The sequence below is a fragment of the Ctenocephalides felis genome, unplaced genomic scaffold, assembly GCF_003426905.1.
Source record: "Ctenocephalides felis isolate EL2017-DRISC unplaced genomic scaffold, ASM342690v1 CF-g0.4_SCAFFOLD_03571, whole genome shotgun sequence".
Taxonomy (NCBI): Eukaryota; Metazoa; Arthropoda; class Insecta; order Siphonaptera; family Pulicidae; genus Ctenocephalides; species Ctenocephalides felis.
The window spans coordinates 6,569,314-6,593,723 of record NW_020539725.1 but is presented as its reverse complement, the minus strand read 5'-3'; the positions used below and the strand labels follow the sequence as shown (position 1 = coordinate 6,593,723).

The window sequence follows — 24,410 nt, the reverse complement described above, 5'->3', positions numbered from 1 at the left end:
TGATCCGTGCGCCCGAAAACGTGAACGAAAAAATGCGGACATACAAAACACACACACATCAATTTTTTCTAATAATGATAACATCCGATTTGCTAAACAATGTTTTCTCGGCGTTTCAAGCCATTCTGAATCGAATGAGAGAAAATTGTGAAAAAGTATGAGTGTGTGTGTGTGCAAACAGATTTTTTGTCGTAAATCGACGTTTTCTCAAAAACGGCTGGACCGATTTCAAAAATTTAAAAGCCATTCGATGCACCTCGATGATGACTATTGTGCGACGATTGGCCAAGCCGTTTCTTTATAAATAGCAAAAAAGTGAAAAAAATTTTGTCTACGTTATAGCCCGCAATTCTGAATCGATTTTGAGAATTCAAAATCTATTCGATTTTGGTAAATATAGGCCTGGCTGTTTCTTTGTAATTAAGTGTTGAAAAAAATGTTTCTTACGATTTTGATGAAGCTTTGTACAATGATATTATAATTGTATTTATTCATACAATACAATTATACAACTAGTGGAGCACATGGCATCGTGCTTTAAGGCAAATTGCTGAAACTTTCCGTACTAATAATTTTTTTTTAAAAAGACTAACATTTTTGAAAAAAAATTACTTTGAAAAAATTAGATTTTTGAGAAACTATAAAATTTTGACAAAAATTTACCTTTTTTGAAAAAAAGACTTTTTGGAAAAAATGTTTTCTTTATTTTGAAATATTTTGGAAATTCTGAACTCTTTTTCAAAGCAATCGTCCTGCTTTAACTGCTTAGAGATGAATTATCGAAGCGCGTAAGCGCCGCGTTGCCGTCTAACGCATAAACATTGGTACGGAACCGATAGGAATGTAAACAAAATTTATTCTTACTGTTAAAATCCCTATAAAATATCGGATAATTTGATGTGCAAAAATTTTCATTTTCGATTTTGTTGCGATTACTATAACTTACCCTACGGGAAGTTAATTATAGATAAATAACTTAATTTGTAATTTATATTAATACATAACTAGTTGAAAGTATTTTTTGATAACTATGTAGTTGAAAGTGTTTTTTTGAGAAATCGTCGACGAAAGGTCAAAAATCGGCTGATTTTTTTTCCAAATTTGGTGTCAGTTGAGAAAACATAATATTCACATTAGGTTGTTTTTGCTGAAAAAAAATCTCCGTCGAGAAGTTAATAAAAATTCGGTAATAAAAAACCAAAAAAAAGTTAATTAATTCAGTTTTACTAAAGTATGGTGAGTTTTACTAAAGTATGGTTTTATTAAAGTATGGTGAGAAAACTATTGTTGCCAAGATAACATATAAAATTACCCTCAAAATACGTCCCTGTCAATAGAAACACAAAATTTGATTTTAATATCGCATAAGACTCCTGTCATCGAATAAATAAAGCATTATGTAAGGATTTTTAATCGATTGCATCAAAAATACCGTTATATATCGAATGTCATAAATCCTACGTTGTGGTTCTATCAGTCCGCAATTGACTTTTGACAAAAGAAGAGTTTTATATTGAATAGTGAAATATTATTTTCCAAATTAAATATGTAGTGGTACATGTGTTAATTTAATTATTACCCAGTGATCAGTTTTTTATAGATCAAAATGTGCAAAATAATTAGATTTTTTGGCATAGCTCTTATATTTTTAAGTATTTTTCCCTTGAATAAAAGTGAAACAAATGTGATAGACAATAAAATATCATACGAGGCGCAATTGGAAAACTTTTTGGCTTTGACCGCTGATTTTTTCACTGGACTTTATGATTTTAAACAATTTAAAAATACAGGTATAATTAGGATTTAGGTTTAATTAATTACGTTAACACTTGGTTTATAGGAGTTGTGTGTATCTGTACTTGTACGGAAAACCTTCCAATTGTCGCAATGCACATTTTGTTCAAAAAATCATTTATTTCATACTCAGGTTTAGTTGAACAGTCTCACAATAAAATGGCTTTGTATAAAATTACTTATATACTTAATATAAAAACCATATTCAAACATATTATTTTACATACTATTTAGATGTCTTTTATACATTTTTTGCATGCAATTTTATTACAGGTCATATAAAAATTACAGATTCTAATTTTATTGCACGTTTTGTCAACTTGTTGGAAATCCTAATGTTGACGTTTACTAATCTGAAAAATCATATTTTATATATTTCGGGTATAGGATTAGACTCATTACAGTAAATAAATTATAATAATTAAATTGTAGAAAAATACAATGTTAAAACGATACTAATTGTTAACTTAACACTAACATTGTGTAATGCAATACTCAATAACTTGAAGTAAAAATGCTTGTGATAATTTGACATATTTTATAAACAAAGCATGGTAATAGAATGTTTAGTACCCAAAATAGGTAGATCTTGAGTATATTCACAAATTAGTGAAGGTTTTTTTAGCATTTTATTTCAAGGTTCTACAAAATATATTTTTCAGTTAACAAGTAAATTGTAAAATAAAAAATATGATGAAATGGTAAAATTACTGGCCATCAAAAATATAACATAAAATTCCAAATGGCCGAACTTCCCGTACCAGAATTAAACATTCTAACAAAAAAACTAATAATCAAAAAATATTGATCAATGATTATTGATAATTGTTTTAAATTAAATTATAATTACTATATAATTATTTATTCATATAATATACATTGAGGAACTTATCCCCTAAAACACTTGAAAATGTTTACATTAAGAAGATTTTTTTGTTTTTCTTTATTCTTATCTCTTTTATTTACAACTGTTCAGTTAAGGACATTTAATAAATTTGATGAATTTACAATAGTCGGCAGTAAAGGGACATTAAGAAGAAATGCTGAATGAATCCATCTGAGGATATATTTCTTACGAGTAGAATAACGCATATGAAATTTATATAGTTTTAAACTGAATTGTAAATTTAAAATTTATATTTGAAGTATAAGACTTAGTATATTTTTGAAAATTTTTAAAAGAATTTTTGTCTGAAGATTTGTAAATTTGTTGGTACCGTATAAGTGAACTTTAAAAATTGAAAATCTTGATCCATGTGCCCGAAATCGTGGACAAAAAATTGCATCCAAACATACACACACATACATTCTTCTAAGGTATGCCAAAATTGTATCCAAACATACATACAAATACATACATTTTTTCTAAAGTTTGCCAAAATGTTCAGAAACTTTTGAAACGTAAAGATATGCAAACATTTTCATTTTTATGCATGTATGTATGTGTGTGCGTATATGTGATGGATACATTTTTTCGTCCACGTTTTTGGGAGCACGAATCAATACCGTAAGCAATCGATTCCTATTGATAAGGAGATGTGTTAGTTTACAGTTTCATATAAACGTTCAAAAAATTTTATTGAAGAATAATAAAATATTAAATTTTTTCATTTGTCGACAGAAGTTGATCAGTTGAAATTATATTATAAAGTTTTTTTCTTATCATATAGTGATTTTGACACTTGTCCTGAAATAGACAACAAATGAAACTGTAGGATTGAAAAATGACTTCAAAAATACAAAATCTTTCAACTATTCTCACAGATTTCGAAAATTGATTAGTGTTGTGGCACAGTTCCCTGGCAGAGGATTTGAATGATCCTCCAAGCAGCTTTTGGAATTATCTGGCTGTGTTTGTATTTCATCGTATATGATTATGTCGGCGTATTTATATATTAACCAATTTGGTACATACTTTGAGGCATTTAAAGTTTCTTTTAGTAATTCATTTTGAAATTTGAATATTTATCACGTTGATTTAGAAAATAATGCCCATATAGTTCGCATATCAGTAATAAATATTTGTAACAATATATATTGCAAAGTGACTTTAACTTGAGGATAAATATAATTAATTTGGGTAATTAGGCAATGATTTAATATTTCAATTTTAATGAATTAAAATTTGTATCTTTTCATTATCGACGATATATTTTATTATTTCTTATATTATTTACAGATTTAGAAATAAACGCGACTACTTTCGAAAAAATTGATAACATCGTAGACCATTATGTGTACATAATTAAAAAGGCACATGGACTTTTATCTCCTGAGGAGATAGTGCAACATGAAAAACTAAAATCGGTACAGCGAAGAAATGCACCTGTGTATAATCAAAGTTATTACAAAATCAGAGGTAAAGAAGTATAATTATATTTTATGATTTTATAAATTTATTCTAATGAATACAAAATTCAGATTGCTCTTCAAAAATATCACAACCTTTTTTTCAAATAAGGTAATCTTTGTTTTTTGGGTTTTGCAAATATCGCATGAATCAATCTTGTAGACGTTCAAACGTGTTACTTTATTTTCAATCATTGCAAATAATCTTTTATAAACATGAATTATTTTCTCAACAGATGAGCTCGAGTTGAAAGGATTCGAAGAAATAAATATTGTTCCAACTGATATACCGATCGATATAATTTTATTCGACAAAACCTTTGTCGACATCCGACTGCACATTTGGCAATATGCTGCCTCATTAGAAGTCTACAATTATCAAAATCAGTCTGGATACCCAGTCGCTGATACTTTAGTATTATATAAATATGTGGTAAGATTGCAATTTCAAGATTTCTATTTATTCATCATGAAATAATATTAGACTACGTAGAATAAATGCATGATAAGATTATCAATATTTCAATATTATTATTCCAGCATTATTTCCTAATTTTTGTCGGAATATTTTGAAAAAAAAATCGACCAAACTATTATATAATATAACTAAATATAAAAAAATAAAATATTGGAAATCGGTGGTTTCCAATCTTTTCGTATAGCCCTCTCACGTTTTTTTAATTTACCGTAGGGTGGGGTAAGTGGAGATACGGAGATAAGTGTGCAAGAAATTGCAGTTTTTGAGAGAACTAAGCATCTGACATGAATGATTCATAAAACTTTCTGCTTGTGTTGACAAAACGAATGCTTCCAGAGAAAGATTTTTGATAATTTCATAAAAAAAATGTTTGACATCGAAAATAATTAGGATTTTAATTTTATTTCTAGCAAAATTACTAAAGCAATTCAATTTATATAATTATTATAAATTAAAGACAGTGTCCTTTATTTTAACGATCAATGATTTATTTAAGAACATTTAATATTCTTCGAATGTTTCATTACGGTACGGGAAGTTCCACCAATTTGCTTTAAGGCACGATGCCACTAGTTTCAAAATTTTTATCTAGTAATGTTTTTTTTAAATATTCAGCTGATATTATATTTTATTTATCTGACTACAAAGTAATAAACAATAATATAAAAAAATATGCAAAAATAATAATTAATTTTTTTTTTGAATATCACTTAAAAATTTTTGGTTTGTTTTTAAACATAGTATTTTGGAAACCGCTGTACTCCTCTCTTGGAATAGCTTTGCGCCTCAGAGGTTGGAAATCACAGAATTAGACTATTATCATTTCCAAAATAATTTCTTTGCAAAAGGTTCGCTTATAAGTGAGTAAATTAGAGGTCCTGGGTTCGATACCTGCCTCCAGCAGCCTAATGTCAAGCAGTAGTGATATCAGTTTTTACTTGAAAATATAGAATGAATTGTTTCCAAGTGAAAACAGCCCTCACACGCATTGCGGCATGAATAAATATTTGCTTTTTACAGAAATTGTGATAATACAATTTATCACACAGAAATGAGACAACCTTTTTGGTTGCCATCTATAAAACCGACGTAGTCTTAAGACTCTTAAGACAAATTAGCACGAAATTAGAATTTTGAGAAACTATACATTTTTGACAAAAATTTACTTTTTTTTGAAATTTTTGGAAATTTTTTGGAAATTCTGAACTTTTTTCAAAGCAATTTTTTAAAAGCACTCCTTTTACCGCATAGAGACGAAATATCGAAGCGCGTAAGCGCCGCGTCGCCGTCTAACAAGAAAATATATTCAGAAACCTCTGAAACGTAAAGATATATAAAAAATTTCATTTTCGATTTTTTTGCGATTACTATAACTTGCCCTACGGAAAGTTAAAAATCGGTCTTGTCATTGATGATGGCTGATTCCGAATTTGCCATCGAACATGTATTGGACATATTTTCATTAAAATTCTAGGAAGTAACTAACGAACATTACTATATAATTAATCATTGATTAATTATATAAATAGTTGGTTCATTTGAGGTGATCATTAGATCATCTTTTCAGTTGTGAATATTTTGACATACATATCAACAATCATTATTTTTAAATAATAACAAATCTAATTGTTTATTTATAAATATTATAATAAGCACATTCCTAACAAATGCCTGCACATTTATATTTATTATATGGTTCTGTACAAATATTCGATAACTCACAAAGTATGTACTATAATTACATTATGGCAATTATTTTGATAAATCTTCATAATTTATTAAGAAATTTAGAGTTCGTATTTGTTTTTCACTTATATTTGGATCTAATATAAGAATTTATTACTTTTTTTCTAGGATGCATCGTTCACTAAAGTGTTCAGTACTCCTGTTCCAAAAGCTACAAAACTCCTTTCGAAGAATATTGATGATAAAATTTACATTGTTGTAGCGTCATGTGATGATGAACATGTATTAGAACTAAATAAATGGAGAGGATCAATTTTGTTCGAAGTTGATGTTTGGCAAAATGTTCTTATTCCAGTGCAGATGTTGGGGACTTCTCTTGCATATGATGTCACATTTTGGTAACTATAGTGTTATTAGAATATTAAATTTTATAGTAATAGTAAGTTGAAAATTGATATTGGATTGATATTACAAAATATCACTGCTTATAGTAATGCAAATTTGTATTTATTTACTTTGTTTGTGTTATTTTGAATCTCCATCCTTCACAAATTAATATAGTTGAAATGGGATAAAAGTCAAGAAAAAAGTGGGCGTTTTCCATTGATTAAATAAATAATGTTTAAAATATATTTCTGAATGAAAATGCTTACTTAATTACAAAAATATAATTTTGAATAAAAATGTTATTATTTTTTTTCTCAGGGAGGATTTTGACCACCTTTATATGGGTCTGGCGATTGGAAATCAAAATTTGAGTAACATTGGTGAAACTAAATCGGTAGTATATCGGTGGCTCGGAGGACATTTTGATATTGTGGATAATTTAGCTGCATCTGATGCCAGAAAAGTGGTGGAATTTACTATTGGATCCGAAAGATTCATCATAATTGCTAATTATAGAAATAAACATGGTAACATTAAATCTAATCTAATATAATCTAATATAATTAATTTTTACAAAAATTAGTCTAAATATTGCAAACAAATATATAGTACTAAACTATAGAAAAGTTAAAGGACTTGAAACAAATTTATAAAAGCTATAAATATACTAGATGCATGAAGACATTAAAAATGAAAAATTTCTCTTTGTTACGATTTTTTGTAAAGCCAAGACATCTTTCTATTTTCATCAAGTCAAGGCATTGACAAACATTTGCTATTAATTTATTATATACGTTTTATTAAATAATTTGACCTTGACCTTGATTTTTAAGGTGTGACTGATGCATACAGTCCAATTTATCGATATGATATCCATGAAGATCGTTTTATTTTGTATCAACATTTATCGACACATGCTGCTGTGGATGTTAAATATTTCAACATTGTAGATCAGGAATCTACATACGAGGAAGCTGCTGAACAACATTTTTTGCTTATTGCCAATCAATACGAAATAGGTAGTTATCTAAGAAATTGATCATTAGATGTAAAACTCATAGTACAACTAGCGTAATTAATCAATTCATACATCAATTAATAATACATTAATTCAGCGGTTTCCAACCTGTGGGCCGCGCCTCCTCTGGAAGGCGCGTGGGTGTAACAGGGAGACGCGTGCGACACTTTCCTAAATACTATTTTCTAAAATAATTCAAAAATTTTGAATTAATATAAAAGATAAACGAAAAAATAATTATATTTTATGCATATTTTTACATGATATTGCATGTTAATTTGTTGTCTCATGATATCAATTAAGTACTAATGAAATAAAAATTGTTGAAAAAATTAAGGAGGGACACAACAATTTTTTTTTATTAGAGAGGGAGAGGGGGCGCGGTGCAAGAAAGGTTGTAAACCACTGATTAATTAATTTATTAATATATCAAATAAATAATTGCTTGTACTCAGCCAATGACTCCTATCTCAGATAATTTGCAATTTGTTGGCTAAACAGGTTCAATATTATAAAAGTAATGCCATAAAATTAGATATTTCTTCCTTTTTGTGCAAATAACACTTATAAACGAGAATCATCTTGCTAAAATAATTATTTTGATAAAAACTTTTTGATTTATATAGAATATAAGCAACATGATGTAACTAATGCAAAAATTATTAATTTTTAATTATTATTTATATCTTGCAGATATCAATGGTAAAAAAGATTTTAAAACTGCATCCATATTGTATAAATTTTCTGAAAACTACTTCGTGCCTTTTCAAGGATTCGAATTATACTCAGCAACAGAATGGTTACCATTCAAGGTGGCGATTAATATTTGATTCCAAATTTAATTCTATATTTTATTATTTTTTATTAAAATTACCAATAATCAATTTAGGATCCAAATGGAAAACCTTTTTTACTTGTAAACTGTTATTACGAAGGTCTTCGAGCATTTAACTACGACGGGTGGAAGTTTGTAGAAGCACCTTTAGAATTTGGAGGAGATGCTTTGGGCAGAGGTATTAAATCCATAAGGATGCAGAACTTTTTAGGACAACCCGTTCTAGGTACACGTTTCTTACATGATAAAAACTTTTAATTTATTATTAGTAGATTTATTGTGTTAAACAGTTTTTTTCTTTTTCAGTTGTCGCAAATCCAGAAAATGGTTTATCCACTCAACCAAATATGTTCAGGCCAATATTCAAAGTGACAACATCCATAGACACAGAGAAGGCAAATATGCTTGCTTGGTGTCAAAGCAGATTGGCTGAAGCATCTCAATTTGACTCGGCAGTAGTTGTAGATCAGATGGCACTTGCTCCAAAATTAACTGACCCTGTTGTCTATATACCAGGAACAATAGATTTCGCGAATGACGTGCATATTGGAAAACTTTCCACAGATGCTGTAAGTATCATTATGATGTGGAAACTTAGATTTATTAGAAAAAAAACAATATATTCGAAGACCTCTATATAGTTTTTTTTGAAGTTACTATGAATAATAATTATAATTATTATTCAATCTCGCTCCTGAAATTAAATAATTATTGTGAATGATAAATAAACTAGTTGGTTTGGTATTTAGCCTTGAGGCAAGTTACATGAACTTCCCGATATGTGTAAATAATCGACTTAATCAATAAAAAATAAATTAATTTATGAGTGGTTATAAGTATTCCGAGTGGATTTATTACACACCATTGCAAAAGAAAGAACACGTTAACTCGGATTATTTTCTAAAAGCAAATTTTCAAAAATCAATAATTTTAATCAATCAATAATTATAATTGAACCAGTTTCCGTAGGACTTTAATGGTTTACTATGTTCAAGACCAAGTACACTATCGTTATACCAACTAAATCATCCAATTTTATTTTTAACAGACGTCAAAAAAATTACTCATTATCTCAAACTTTGATGAATTTTTAAAATTAAACTACTTGTCGTAAGGCCGTAATAATTCAGTAAGTTCTATAAGACCATGATATATATCGGCAAAAAAAAGTTCCATAAAAATCGGCCTAAATTTTTTTTCAACAGTTAATTACAAGAAAACGGCTCGGTAGATTTTCACCTACAACTAATCAGTATCATTCCCAACTAATATCTTTTGAACAGTTTTCGATTTTTTAAAATCGGTTCGGTAGTATGAGCTTAAATGTGGACGAAAGGTTTAACACTTTTTTCCAAATTACAAAGAAACGGCTCGGCCGATCGTCGCACAAAACTGAGAAACGATAATCCTCATCGAGATACATCGAGCTTTTTAAATATCTGAAATCGGTTCAGGCGTTTTTGAGCAAACGTCGATGAAAGTCCTAATTTTGACAAATGCCAAAAAGACCATACTAATTTTTGCCAACTTTGACGAATTTTTAAAGCTAAACCAGTTGTCGTAGTAGGGCCGTAATATATGTATAATCTAGAAGACTATGGTATCTACCGTCAAAAAAATAATCATAAAAATCGTCGAATTTTTTTTTTTAAACTTTATTACAGGAAAACGGCCCGGCCGATCTCTACCAAAAACTAATCAGCGCGATTCCCAACCAATATCTTTCAAACGGTTTTTGAATTTTCAAAATCGATTCAGAATTGCGGGCTAAAACGTAGACGAAAAATTTTTCACTTTTCTGCGATTTATAAAGAAACGGCTTGGCTGATCGTCGCACAAAATTGACAAACAATAGTTCTCATCGAGATACATCGAGTGGCGTTTAAATTTTTGAAATTGGTCCAACCGTTTTCGAGAAAACGTCGATTTACGGCAAAAAATCTGTTCACATACACGCACACACACACAAACATACTTTTTCCAAATTTGGTCTCATTCGATTCAGAATGGCTTGAAACGTCGAGAAAACATAAAATTAGCAATTCGGATTTTTTGATGAAAACATAAACTTCTACTTCGGGAAGTTAATAAAACGTTTTGATTTGTTTTACTATTATTACACTGACTGAAACTATTATGTATTTAGTGTATTACTTCATTTCAGATTTGGACTGACAATTACCTGATAGACGACACAGTCCTTCGGAACATCAACAATCTTCATGGCGACCTAAGTCATCACATGGGATATGTGGATGCTCTCTTAAATAAATCAGAAACCTTGATCCATACCAATAAACCTTTTAAACTTCGAGGATCCTTATCTGCACCCAGAATTATAGCAACAAGCACCAAGCTAGACCAAGTTGAAACTAAATTTTTCAACAATCAAGACTTTGATGAAATCAGATCTAAAATATTGCAAAACCAACTTTCTGACGTGTTGCAATTCGATAAGTTGACCATTGACACTACTTTAGAATTTCGCCAAATTAATGGTCGACCGATAGATAGCTTACTATTTAAGAGCCATGATCATAAATTTGAAACTTTGATTATAGATAATGCGTTGGTACAAAAAAGTTTGAGTACTCATTTAATAAATAATGCTACTTTTGATTCCACGGTGATTATTCTGAATAATACTGACCAATATTTTAATTTTCTCGAGGTCAATCATTTGAAAACTCATTTAATAAATTCACCCACTTTGAATAAAGTGGATGTTAGACGAAAACGAGAAACATCATACTATGTTACCAATGATGATCTAAATATAAAAGATCTGAAAACTGATACTCTGAATGGTATAAATATTGCAATGCTTTATGAGAATTCCTTGAAAAAGTATGGTAATCAAGAAGTTATTGGTGATTATGAAATACCAGAACTTTATGCTAATAATTTTGTGGGTCCAGAATTATCCAATGTGCGACCGGAAAATCTAATAAACACTGTAGAAGGTGTTTATGTTTTAGATCAAGATATAGCTTTCAAAAGACCACTCCAAGTTCAGAATGATTTAAAAATATTAAATCGTTTGAACAATATTTTGGCGGAAAATGGAGAACTGCAGATTTTGCTGAAAGATTCAGATAAACCACAGAAAATTGTGGGTAATAAAGTGTTTGAAAGTGTCGAGCTCTTGGATCCAATAGATTTACAAGGAATGATCGACAGTTCAGCTCTTGATAAAATGAATCCAGTTAGCAGTATAGGCGAAAATTTAATTTTGGAAGGTATTTATAATTTTTTTTTACGATATGTATTAAATGGGTCGTTTCACAAGTTGAATAATTAAAAAATTTAAAAAGATTTCAATATATATTTTTCATCTTGTAAATCATTGGATTGAAACGATGTATTTCATTCATTTCAATTTCATAACTTAGTTCGACCCCAGTTTTCAACTTCCCGTAGGGCATTTTTACATTTCTCGACGTTTTGAAGGTTTTTGAACATTTTGGCATACCTCAGAAAAAATGGATGTGTGTGTGTGTATGTATGTATGGATACAATTTTCCAGTCACGTTCTCGGGTGCACGGATCAACCGATTTAAATGGTTCAAAAAATATTCGATTCCTATTGATAGGGAGATGTGCTGATTAGTTTTTAACAAAGGCAGGTCCAGCAGTTACGAAGATAAAGAGCAAAGAGTGCGGAAAATAGAAATCGAGTTTTTGAGAGAACGGAGCATCTGATTTCAATAATCTAAAAAACATTCAATTAGTAATGATTGGGAGAAGTGTTTTAGTTTTTGGCGAAGACATGCCCAGCCATTTCGAAGATACGGAGCACTTTTGAGAGAACTAAGCGTCCGATATAAATGATTCAAAGAACTTTCTGCTTGTCTTAACAAAATAATTCATTTTGGAAAAAAAATTTTTTTGCTTCAACTTTTTTTTAAATTTTTTTTTAAATTTTTTTGTATATCGAAAATAATTCAGATTTTATTTTTAATTCTGACGATAGTTCTAATATACTTTAAACAAATAATTACAACTTTGCAATTCAGTTTATATAATTCTTATAAATATTAGACAATGTTACAATATTTATAATAATCTTTTTGAAAACATTCAGTATTCCTCGAACATTTCGATACGGTACGGGAAGTTCCAGAAATTCGCCTTAAGGCACGATGCCGTTCACCCCACTAGTCTCTTTTAAAACTTGTCTTTTGCTATGAAATACAATAAACTTGTTGTAGTCTTCATTAGGAGTAACATACAAATTTGGAATCTACAAAACTAATGATCGTATCTTCTTATTAGGTCACTGAAAATTACTGACGGATAAATCTATTCAAATTTTTATATTCATACAGGTGATTTTGTTTTGGACAACTCTGTAACCATTCGTAAGTATTTGGGCGCTGATGCTATTGTAGCTACATCCAATACTTCGGATCTTATTGGCAACTCTCCTACTGTTTCAAATTTACTGCAACATGGACTTAAATTGGAAGCATCAGAAATATCAATACCTTTTGAGTTTACCCAACCATTTAAGGTACAAAAATAAACGACAAATCTTTAAAAGATTTTCATTCATTATAAATTATAATAATTTTGATGATATTGTACATATTAACTAGCAACAGATTATTATAGAAATAACAAAAAATCAAACGAGGAATTACATTTTATTTCATATGACCTACAATAAATTTTCAATGTTACACCTGAATATGAACTATAATTTCAGTATCATAGTTTACCATTTTATATGAGCAAATTTCTTATATCATTTCCAATTGTCACATCAATTCATATTTTAATGTCTTCCAGGTTTCTAATTTAAACGTACCTTACATTAACCAAGTACCTGTAGATTCATGGGTGTATTCCAGCGAGATTCCAACTGTGATTAGTGGAAGAAAAATATTTACTTCTGATTTACAAATTTCTGGTTCATGTAAACTTTTGAATACCGTCAATGGAATAAATGTACCAGAAATGTTGACTAATACCTTGTTGAGCAATAGTGATCGAGTTCAAAAAGTTGCTGGCAGGGTTGTCTTTGAGAAAATCACAAGTGATAGGTAATTATATATATTGTGAAATATAGTAATAAAGTGGGGAATGAATATTATTTGTTGATATTAATATTTGTACATTCAACTATGAAATATTAAATTTAATTTGAAAAAAAAAACGTATAACGCAAAGTATTTATGCGGAAATTTTTGCTTCTAATGGTAATAATTTTTGGCATTGGTTTTAAAAAATATTGTTTCCTACAAATACTTCATAATAAATACTTTCAGTATTGCATTTTCAACAGATTTCATATAGAAGGTTAAATGGCTGAAATGTAGTCCTATTTTCTAAAATTATATAATATTATGCATTTAATATATGTACACTTGAAATTTATTTCTTACCAGGATAACTTCATCATCTACTACCCTTGGGTACAAACCACTCTCCCTTTACTTAACTTCATCTACGGATCAGTACTTCAATCAAGGAATCATTCTGGTCGGAGAAAAAGAAAGTTCAGCTGGATATCTTGAAGTACAAAATATAATAACTTTAGATCAAACCCAAAATGGTAAATTGGGATACAATGAAAAAGATTTGGTGCAGCAAATGAATAACCTGTATTCGGATTGTATAACGAGAGGAGATAAAAGACATGTGTTTGCATCTAAGACTTTCAAGAATCTTACAGTGGGCGAATTACACGTTAAAAATGATGGTAAGTTCTATTATATTTTATTAACTTCCCGTAGAGTAAGTTATTGTAATCGTCCAAAAATCGAAATTGAAAATTTTTACATTTCTTCACGTTTTGAAGCTTTCTGAACATATTGGCATACCTCACAAAAAATTGATGTGTGTGTATGGATACAATATTACGTTCACGTTTTCGGGCGCACGGATCAACCGATTTAAATGGTTTAAAAAACATTCGATTGCTATTGATAGGGAGATGTGCTGATTAGTTTTTGGCAAGGGCAAGTCCACAAGTTACGGAGATAAAGAGCAAAGAGTGCAGAAAATAGAAATCGAGTTTTTGAGAGAACGGAGCATCCGATTTTAATGATCTGAAAAACATTCAATTAGTATTGATTGGGAGAAGATGCCATACATCCGACTAGTTATTATATTATTTACTCAATGGATGATAAATAAAAAAATTGTTTATATATTTCTCTTGAATTAATATTTTATTAATATCCCCATACATCGTCTTAAGCAATTTACAGTAAAAATAATAAATCTAATTATTTTCTAAAAATTGACGAGTTACGGTAAATGTTAAATAAGAAACTAAGTGCGGATTTTCGTAAGAAAAAACCGTATACATCTTTTTCATGGAACTGAATGACTTTATTTTGAAATACCTTATTCATTTTGATCACAGTCTTTTTATCATCTTTCAAGCAGCATTATCATCCGACTTTCATAAAATAAAATATATGTATAAAATGTAGAAAATTTAAAAAATCCCACTTCTAATTTTTGTTCGCAAAACAAACTGAATAAGGTACAATTTGACACCATCGTAGTCCTTGAATTATTCCGCATTCAAGAAGATTAGTAAAGATCGAAAATAAAAGTAATCATATGTTATAAGATCACTATATCACTTTATTTATATACTTTTATATGGTGGATGTGGCAAAACATCTCAACTAAGCTCCAATACTTTTTTCCCAAAGATATGATGCCAATAATAGAATAAATCACCACTTGTCAACTTAGGCCGCTTCTCTCGTTTTCAAATTTTGTTAGTTGTTTAATGTAACATTAGAATTGATCGTTGCATTTTAGACAATTCCTTTTTAATCAACTTTAGCTGGACGACAAGAGCGTTTTTCATCTTTTAGTAAAAAATTGCCAGAACGAAAATTGGCAAACCAATTTTAACACTGCTGTTTTTGTTTAAAGTCACCATAAACAACTCATAACTACGATTTTATTTTCTATCTTTCAACGAACGAAAACTACTTTCTTTTAACGAACTGAGTTGCCTACTACTTAATAAAAAGGTATTTTATATTTAGACTAAAAATTAACTAAGCTAAAAACCGCACTTACTTAGTTTCCAACCTGATAAATTATTACCTATGTTAAAAAAATTCTTGCTGAACTAGAAGCAATTCAATATTGACAGCATTCGATAGATAAAATGTTGATTGATAAATATGTATAATATCGCAATAAATTAATAATAATACTGAGTGTATAGTTTGCTTTATAAAAAAATTAATAATAATTAAATTACATTTTAGGTCTAAATCTTCCTGAGTACAAAAGACGTGAAATTAGACAAGCAGCGACTACTTATACTAAAACTTACGAAGGTCAAATTCATATTGACCAGCCAATATTTGTGCAGAAACTTACTTATACTGGTTCTTTAGATGGAGTTTCACATATTGATTTTGGATCACAATGGCTGTTAGTTGAAGGCGAACAGGTAAATAATATTTATACTATATTTGTTATTTGAAACAATTTAATGAACATTCCTAGTCGCAAATTTGCAATGTGGTAACTAACATATACTAACATCTAAATTTTTTTGAATATTATGTCGATTCTTCTGTCAAATTCCATACCTCATGTTAATTATTGTACTGCGTTACATATTATAAAATGTTTATTATAAAACAAGTTAAATTAACATTATACCAAATGTCCTTTGTCAGGTCATTACTGCTCCAATAACAATCTCAAAAGTAATTACTGAAGGTCCTATTGCAATGGATGGCCCTCTAAATGGCATTTATATTCCTGATCTTCAAAAATCAGTGGTGTATACCAACAAAGATTATGTGCTTCCATATGTTGATTTTGGTAAGAATTATATTAATTATATTATAAAAGTTAATTGGTTAGAACCTTATTGTAATATGAAAGAAATTAACGATTTTGTAGTATGGGCCAGATTAAAAGTGATTTTTGCTGATTCATGACCAAACCATGATTTTTAAAATTGAATATTCTTTGAAACTTGTTAATTGAAATATTCAATTTACTGCATTTTTTATATTATAGTTTTTTTTTGGATAATTTACTTTTAGCTTTTCTGATTCGGGCTTTCGATTCTTCAATTTTAAACTAAGTTCTTCAAAATTCTGAGATTTAGTCCATTTTTCATTGACTTTCTTAAATATTGCTCAATTCAGTATTGTAAAAATAAATATTTGAGTATGATTTTTTAGAGGGTTTTCGAATTTAATTTGAAGAAAAAATACAATTTTTTGAAAGAATTTGTTAGAAATCGACATACAAACAAAAAACTGCTGTTACAATATTTGAGTACTTCTATCATTTATATTTTTAATTGGGCTTTAATTGCGTCTTATTTTTTTAATCTGTAATTGAAATATATTGAGAAAATTAAAATATTGTTTATAATAAAACACGTAGTAGGCACTTCACATCTGGCTTAACATAAGCAATAATAGTTCAATTATTTAGAGATTATTATATAATAAGATATTAAAAATGTATTTAGGCTCCAAACAATTTTTAATTAATCTTATCCAATTTTAGAAAATGGATTCAGGACTTTGGCTGGATTTACGGTGAAGACAAATATATCCAATTTAAATTTTCCTGATGATATTCTCCTAAAATATGCCGCAAATTTGCAACATGTCTCAGGTAAGAATTACTCCAATAATATTTTTTCTAACAAATCATATCTATGAACATTCATATATATTATTAAAAAATCGACACTTTATTTGTAGGTATCAAAAAATTCAGTAATTTAAAAATAATGGGGTTGCCAACATTATCTACTGGATATTTGGGATCCATCGATATTGAGAACTTCTGTGCCTTTGTTGATAGTAATTTAGAAATTGGTAACAATTTGAAAATATTAGGTAAGTTTTCTTTTCTATAATATTAAGTATATTAATAGTAATTAGGTAATTTAATTATATAGTAAGCATTACTAATGAATTTTAATGTATACAGGTTCTGCAAACTTTATTTCTGATGTAGACGTTCTGGATCTGAATGGTTATGATTTGGACAAGCTTCTGAATGGAATTTGGTTTTCCAATAAGGATACTACAATAACTGGAGAAAAACAATTTGGTGACGCCAAATTTGGATCTGAAATTATAGCCAATGTAATAAACAAACCGTTTATTTATTAATATTTTTAAAATCACAGTGAAATAATTTTGTTTTTTTTTACTTATTTTCAGAATCTCGTAAATAATGTGGATCTCAATTGGATTGAGAACAATTATTTCAGTTTATCTAAAAATCAGACAATCACTGGGTATATTGAATTCCAAGGCAAAAACACTTTTCTGTCCAATCTATTGGCAACCAGTTCTGTTGAAGTTATTGGTTCTATAAATGGAATACAAAGTTTGCCAGAATTTTTATACGACTCCTTGAATAAATACACTGAGCAAGTTTTAGAAGGAAAATTTATTTTTGACAAACTAATTATTCAAGGTATGTAAACATATGACTTTAAATTTATAGTAACTAATTTCTCAATATTTTGCAAAATAAATTAAAAATAGTTTTTATTTCTTTATTTAAAATTTAAATCTCGTTTAATATGATTTTGCTGTTACCACACTTTGTAATATTTTTCACCATGGTTGATTTATTTTATTTTTTTAGTATTCTTGACATATTTCAATACTTGGAAAAGATTTTTAGTAGTATTTAGTATAGAAAAGTCTATATTTCAAATTTGAATTTGCTCTTCTGGAAGTCTAAATAAAATCTGTCTAAATCAACACCTACGAATTTTATCCTGATCTATCAGTGATATTCTGGATTTCCCTTTTATGCATAGTTACCAAGATTTATGATATAATCTTTACCAAGATTATAAGGAAGATATTATTTTTATTCATCCAATTAAGTCATTTATTAATAAAAGAATATAAACAGAATATTTTTGACAAAATTATTAAAACTTAAAATGGCATGATCAAACATACAGATATGAATAAATATTATTTCCAGGAGATTTACACGGAATCATCAACAACATAGATTTTGAACATGATGTTATGAGATATGATTCCACCACGAATTACATTATTGGACACAAAATATTCAACACCGTCAACATCAACTCATTGCTGCTGAAGAATGATGTTTTATTGGGTGGTGTTAATATAAATGATTGGTTCCAAAATTCAGTTGCTTGTTATTCCGATACAGATTTGTATGTTTTAGAAGCTCCGGTTACCTTAGTTAATGGTGGTATATTCCAAGATGGAATAGTGTAAGTAGACCATAATAGTCTCAATTTTATATTGAAACTAAAAATATCTATCAAAAGTTATCGAAATATTCTTAGTGCTTACAACTAAATCAAAGGATTTTTGTAAATTTTGTGGTGTTTCTGATAGGAAGACTTTTTAACTGCAACTATCATGATTTTTATTCCAATATGGCTCTGATTAATCTTTAACTTAAATAGTCTACTCTAGCTGAAAATGTTCATTAAGATATTTTGTGTATGGGTCACTGATTGTTTAATAGATTTCTTGTGTGCATTCATAATTATTCTTTGACTTCAAAATTTTAGGATGCAGTCACCTAAGCAAAGATTAGTATGTAAATAAATAACATGACTAATTATAATTTTAAAAATGATTTATATTTCAAATCACGAAATAATTATTATATGTTATATATATTTTTTTTTCATAGTACCAGTGGGCTTGTAAACGGCCTCACCTTCAATAAAGACACAATTCTTCTCAAATATTCCAATCAGACGATAACTGGTGCCAAAGAATTTTTGCCAATCTATGATCAAAATTCAATGGCTTCAATATATAATCATGTGCTTCAAATAAATAATCTTCGAATAGCTTTGCTAGAAGCTTTCTTGTATGATCTGGTCATTTTAAATAATGATGAAAACGGTTACTCCAGTTTTGTATTTCAAGGAAAGGGCTTGAAGTTCACGGAGCAACTAAATGTTAGAGGTAAATTTTATAATTATTTTAAGTCTTTGTATAAAGTAATTATGCTTAAATATATTTAATTTAATATATTATGATAAAATTGTTAATTTATACAATTGATGTAAGTTTTTAACGCCTTTTATATTGCCAACATCATTATATCATATCAGATTTTTTTAGTATTTAAAAACATAATTAAATTTCTCAAAGTTTTATAAAAAAATCATTTTAAAATAGCACTAAATGGTAAAATTATTTAACACATACCACAAAGCATACCTTTAATGTTTAGAAATATTTTTAATAGTAGAGATATATTCAATACCTCAATTATTTTTTAAAATTGAACATACACATTTTATATATTTAAGTTAATATTAGAAATATCTATATTCGGTCTTTTATTTTTTTCTTTAGACATATTTTTTAAGCACTGTAAAATCTATATATGGCAGAAATTCAAAATTAACTGAGTAATACTAGCTGAGTATTATCTTTACATATAATTAATTTATTGTCAATGATGAACATTAACAATATTTCAGTTATTGTATTAAAATTTGTTTTCAAAATATGTTGGGAGGCGTCCATTAATCACGTGAGCGAGTTTTCAAGGATTTTTGACCCCCCCTTCACCTTGGTGATACATGGTGATATTCAAAATTACCCCCCCTCCCCCACCAAACATTACGTCAAAAATTTTACAGTTTTTTCTCGTAACGAGTTAAGTTACGTGAAAAAAAATTTCTTGAAAATGTTTGAACTTTTTTAAAAAAAAATAAGTTAAAAAATAAATACACGTGATATCTTACTATACCTCTCCCTCAACCACGTGATATTTCGTGATTTTTTGTCAAACCCCCCCCTCTCCCTAAAAATCTCACGTGATTAATGGATGCCCCCTTGATTGTTTACTTTCTTGAATTTTTTATTATTTTTTATGAATTTTGATAATACACCTTTTATTTCAGAAATCACTGGAAAACCGATTAAATCAGCATCTTTAGTATATGGAGTTGATTTGCCAGTACTACAAAGGGATATAACCAATGTATCTTCATTTATAAATTATGAAAACATGGATTCAGACTTTGCATATTTAAATTATGTAGCTGATTTACTTAAGCATAATATTGAGTGTAAGTTGATATAATAAAAACTAAATAGATTCTTTAGCAGTTATAAAAATTGTCTTCTATTGGTTGATAAGTAACATTATTTTTCAAATGCAATTGAAATTGAATTCATTTGAAAATCTCTTTCAAAGAATTGAATAGTTCACTAATCAATTTAATATAAAAAACTACACATAATGACAAAAAGAAAAGGCATAAATTATTACTAGAGGCAATTTTTCAATTTCTTATTTTTACTTCCTTTTAGCACAAGCAAGATTTTTGCACCACTACGAGGTTGTTCAGCAAATCGAAGGTGATGTCAATAATTATACATATGGGCATAATTATCCAGAAAGCATTTCCGTATATAATGATGGAAACATGCAATCAATGTACTGGAATAAAGATACCAATAAATTTGAATACCAAACAGGTAAAGACTAAGTAAATTCGATTATTAAATACTTTTTTTTGTTTCTGTTTCTGATCGAATTAATTTAATTTTGCACCTAACTTTACCTGCAAGGTAAGTTACTGAAATCAGAAATAGTTTTTTTATTTTTACGTTTCGGGACAATCTGATCATTGTGGCTCATCAAAAATACTCAAATAATTTTACATTGTACTTAAGGCAAATTGCTGAAATTTTCCGTACCGTAATGAAATGGTCAAAAAATTTCAAATGGGTCATTATAAATACTATAATTTTCATTATTCGTATTTTATAGACAAAATATAAGAGCGTAGATATTGTGCGAAAGTAAAAAAATAAAACAAGTGATGTCACAATTAAAGGGCCTTATTTCTTTTTAAAGAATTTCATATATTGAATTGCAAAGTTAAAATTATTTATGTCGAATATATAAGTGAACTTTAGAATTTTAGCTAAATTTATAATTACAATCCGATATTTAAAAAAAATAATTTAAAAAAATCATGCACCGAAATCGTCGACGAAAAATTGTCTCCACACATCCATTTTCTCTGAGGTATGCCAAAATGATCAGAAACCTTTAAAACGCAAAGATTTTTTTTAACTTTGGCTTATTCAGCAATCAGAAATACATAAACATAAATACATAAACGCAAAGATATGCTAAAATTTTCATTTTTGGTTTTTGGACTATTACTCTAACTTACCCTTCGGGAAGTTAATAAGACCCATTATTATTAGATAAATGACATATATGTACTAAAGAATGTGTAAAACATGGAAATATTTCAGTAAAACAAATTAAGAATATTATTCGACAAGTTCTTAAAGATTTATTTACCATAATAGTTATTGTGTAATCATCTTTTTTTCCAGGACTAATATCATCCCAACCTTCTACTGAAATGGACACTAATTCGAATGAATTGAACTACGTTAAAAATATTGTACCAGTTTTGATAGAAAATAAGAAGTGTTTGGTAATATTGGATTCTCAAACTGAGCTCAAATGTAAAATGGATTATGCTTTGGATTATGTTCTATTGGATACATATATTACACCTGGAGTAATGACGGTGAGTGATGGACTATTTATACTGCTTATAAATTACACAATAAATTTTGCAAAAAAACGATACAAACAAGATATTCTAATGATTTTTTTTCTTATTATTTAGGTGAACATAGTGAAATCTAAAATTGGAACTTTATTGGTGTTCTTACTACAGCAAAAATCGAAGCAAGGCTTACCGATTGGTTCAGTTGTTATTTATTTAGTAAATAATTTAAACGAGAAAAATCCTTCAAAGATATTGCAGACTTTACGACCAACAAGACCATCATCTATATCTTTGGTTTTAAACAATAAAGATGATAACTCACAAACGGTTTACAGGAAAATGTTGGCAGAGCCTCAAATTACAGATCCAAATATTGAATTTACCAAAAATTATGAAACTAATGATTATATATCGGAAGAAGTAAGAAGTGAGGATGTATTTTTGGCTATTGCTTCTGATAAAGTGCAACGAGCAATGCACCATGGTTTTGTGGAAATTTATAGGTAATATAATTGAAATATTATTGTTACATACGTTAGATGAAGATAAATTACAAATGAGCAAATTAAATAATATAAAATCATATAAAATATTAAATTGCATGTACTTCATTTCAAATATCATTAAGGCCTGTCATATTTTTAATAAGGTATTTAGATTAACAGCAAGTTTAAATTACGTATTTAAATAGATACTATTAAAATATTCATTCATTCTAAGAACTTATACTCCTGTTACTTGCACCTGCTAATTTTCTCTACTAAAAATAATACAATGAGAAGCTATATAAGTTTTTTCATAAGTGTATCAAAAAATGTATCCAATCTCTTCTTCAGATAAGAAACTCAAAAATGAACGTGAATTAGGAAATTAAAACTATTTACTTTGATTTTTTTTTTTAATTTATACTTGTTAATTTCCAGATTGAATCCTTCAAAGCAATTATTCGAGTTGGCCCAATCTGTGCCCTCCATGGCACCTCAGCAGGTCAAATTTGCAGTTTTACCAATTTCAAATGAACTGATGCTCTATGTGTTGTCCAGGCAACAAGCCAGGCCATTATCAATAATGCGTTACGAAGGAGTTGCCGGATTCAGGGAAGTTTTTGCAGCTTCCACAGTACCACATGGAAATAAATTAGTGACACTGACAACTGAAGATGAACATTTCGTATTTATTGGTGACCAGAACTACACTACTGTGCTGAGGGCTAAATTTGAAGATCTCCATAGATGATTTTGGTATGTTTTATATTTGTTCAACTGTAGTTGACTTTGGTGCATTGTGATATCTCTTTCGCATATCAGATCAGATATATTTACATTTAAAAAAGATGTTGTTAAATATTGTTAGTTTTTATTTATCTGTTGAAATAAATTATTAGTAAAAGAAAATCGGCACTTTTATATTCTGAACGGCTTCAACGTTTTTTACATGGCCGTTGTTATTTAAAAAATGTTATTTACCTATTAAAAATATTGCTGTTTATCATTATTGTAAAACTTTCTAAAACCATCATGTGACCATGAAGAATCGTGCAAACCATCGGTTTATCTCCTGGTTTCGAAACATCTTTGTAATTGTGGGTAGTTTTTTTCAAGTATTTAAATTTAAACATGCTTGAAGAAGCTTATGCTAAATAGACTTTTTAGAATAGAGTTTTTAGTATCTGATGATATACCCTTAGAAGTTACATTATTAGTTTAATTGTATTATTTGTCAAAATCGTAACAATTTTATCAAGCGTGCAACTTTCTGTTTTCACTTCGATAACATACACTTCGATAACATAAAGTGTTCTGACGTTTGTGACTTTTGGAGGTTAGCTTTTATGTGAACAGCAAAGACATAGTTTTTTGTCTTTGGGCCAACTCATACCTTGGCCCTTTTTATCCAGCATTATTTATACCTGTAATGTTGCCTCTAATGAAATAATCTATGCCTGAACCTAAATAGTTACTAGAAACATTTTGTTGCGTTAAGTTGTTACTAGAAACATTGTTAATCTTTACATGTAAATAATCGGCTGCTGGTAGAGCCAATTTGTTCACTTGAACTTTTCAGTTTTCCAATAAATCTATATCACTTTTCAATCAAAATACAGCAAATGATGACTATCCGTTATACGTAAAACTTTTGCAAACATTACATCAATTAGAAATGCATCCAATATAATATTAATATATACAATAGAATATTTTTGAATCATTTTATTATTCCAAAATTAAAACTTTAACAAAAATAAGTACTTCAATTATTCATAAATAAATAGTGACTTAGAAAATACTTAAAATACTGATAAAAAAATTATCTTATAAAAATATCTTAT

The 24,410-nt window shown here is 28.5% G+C and overlaps 1 protein-coding gene across 1 annotated transcript; it reads left to right on the top strand.

Annotated features, from left to right (window-relative positions):
- Positions 1 to 1,568: 1,568 nt before the first annotated feature.
- On the top strand, positions 1,569 to 23,385 carry LOC113385413. The gene is made up of 26 exons (XM_026623261.1): positions 1,569 to 1,790; positions 3,974 to 4,153; positions 4,380 to 4,576; positions 6,476 to 6,705; positions 7,013 to 7,221; positions 7,528 to 7,713; positions 8,406 to 8,524; positions 8,602 to 8,773; positions 8,854 to 9,116; positions 10,712 to 11,786; positions 12,876 to 13,060; positions 13,339 to 13,592; positions 13,938 to 14,251; positions 15,792 to 15,979; positions 16,212 to 16,359; positions 17,062 to 17,172; positions 17,262 to 17,399; positions 17,494 to 17,651; positions 17,730 to 17,988; positions 18,514 to 18,778; positions 19,210 to 19,490; positions 20,441 to 20,608; positions 20,853 to 21,020; positions 21,897 to 22,096; positions 22,199 to 22,584; positions 23,005 to 23,385. Exons 1-26 carry the CDS (start codon positions 1,607 to 1,609, stop codon positions 23,315 to 23,317), a joined length of 6,351 nt encoding a protein of 2,116 aa, XP_026479046.1. The 5' UTR covers positions 1,569 to 1,606; the 3' UTR covers positions 23,318 to 23,385.
- Positions 23,386 to 24,410: the final 1,025 nt, after the last annotated feature.

Excerpts from the sequence above, each read along its gene's own strand:
- LOC113385413 (XM_026623261.1), top strand. The coding sequence starts at position 1,607 with ATGTGCAAAATAATTAGATTTTTTGGCATAGCTCTTATATTTTTAAGT. Across the intron at positions 9,117-10,711 it reads GAAAACTTTCCACAGATGCT|ATTTGGACTGACAATTACCT; the intron begins GTAAGTATCATT and ends ACTTCATTTCAG. Across the intron at positions 21,021-21,896 it reads TAAATTTGAATACCAAACAG|GACTAATATCATCCCAACCT; the intron begins GTAAAGACTAAG and ends CTTTTTTTCCAG.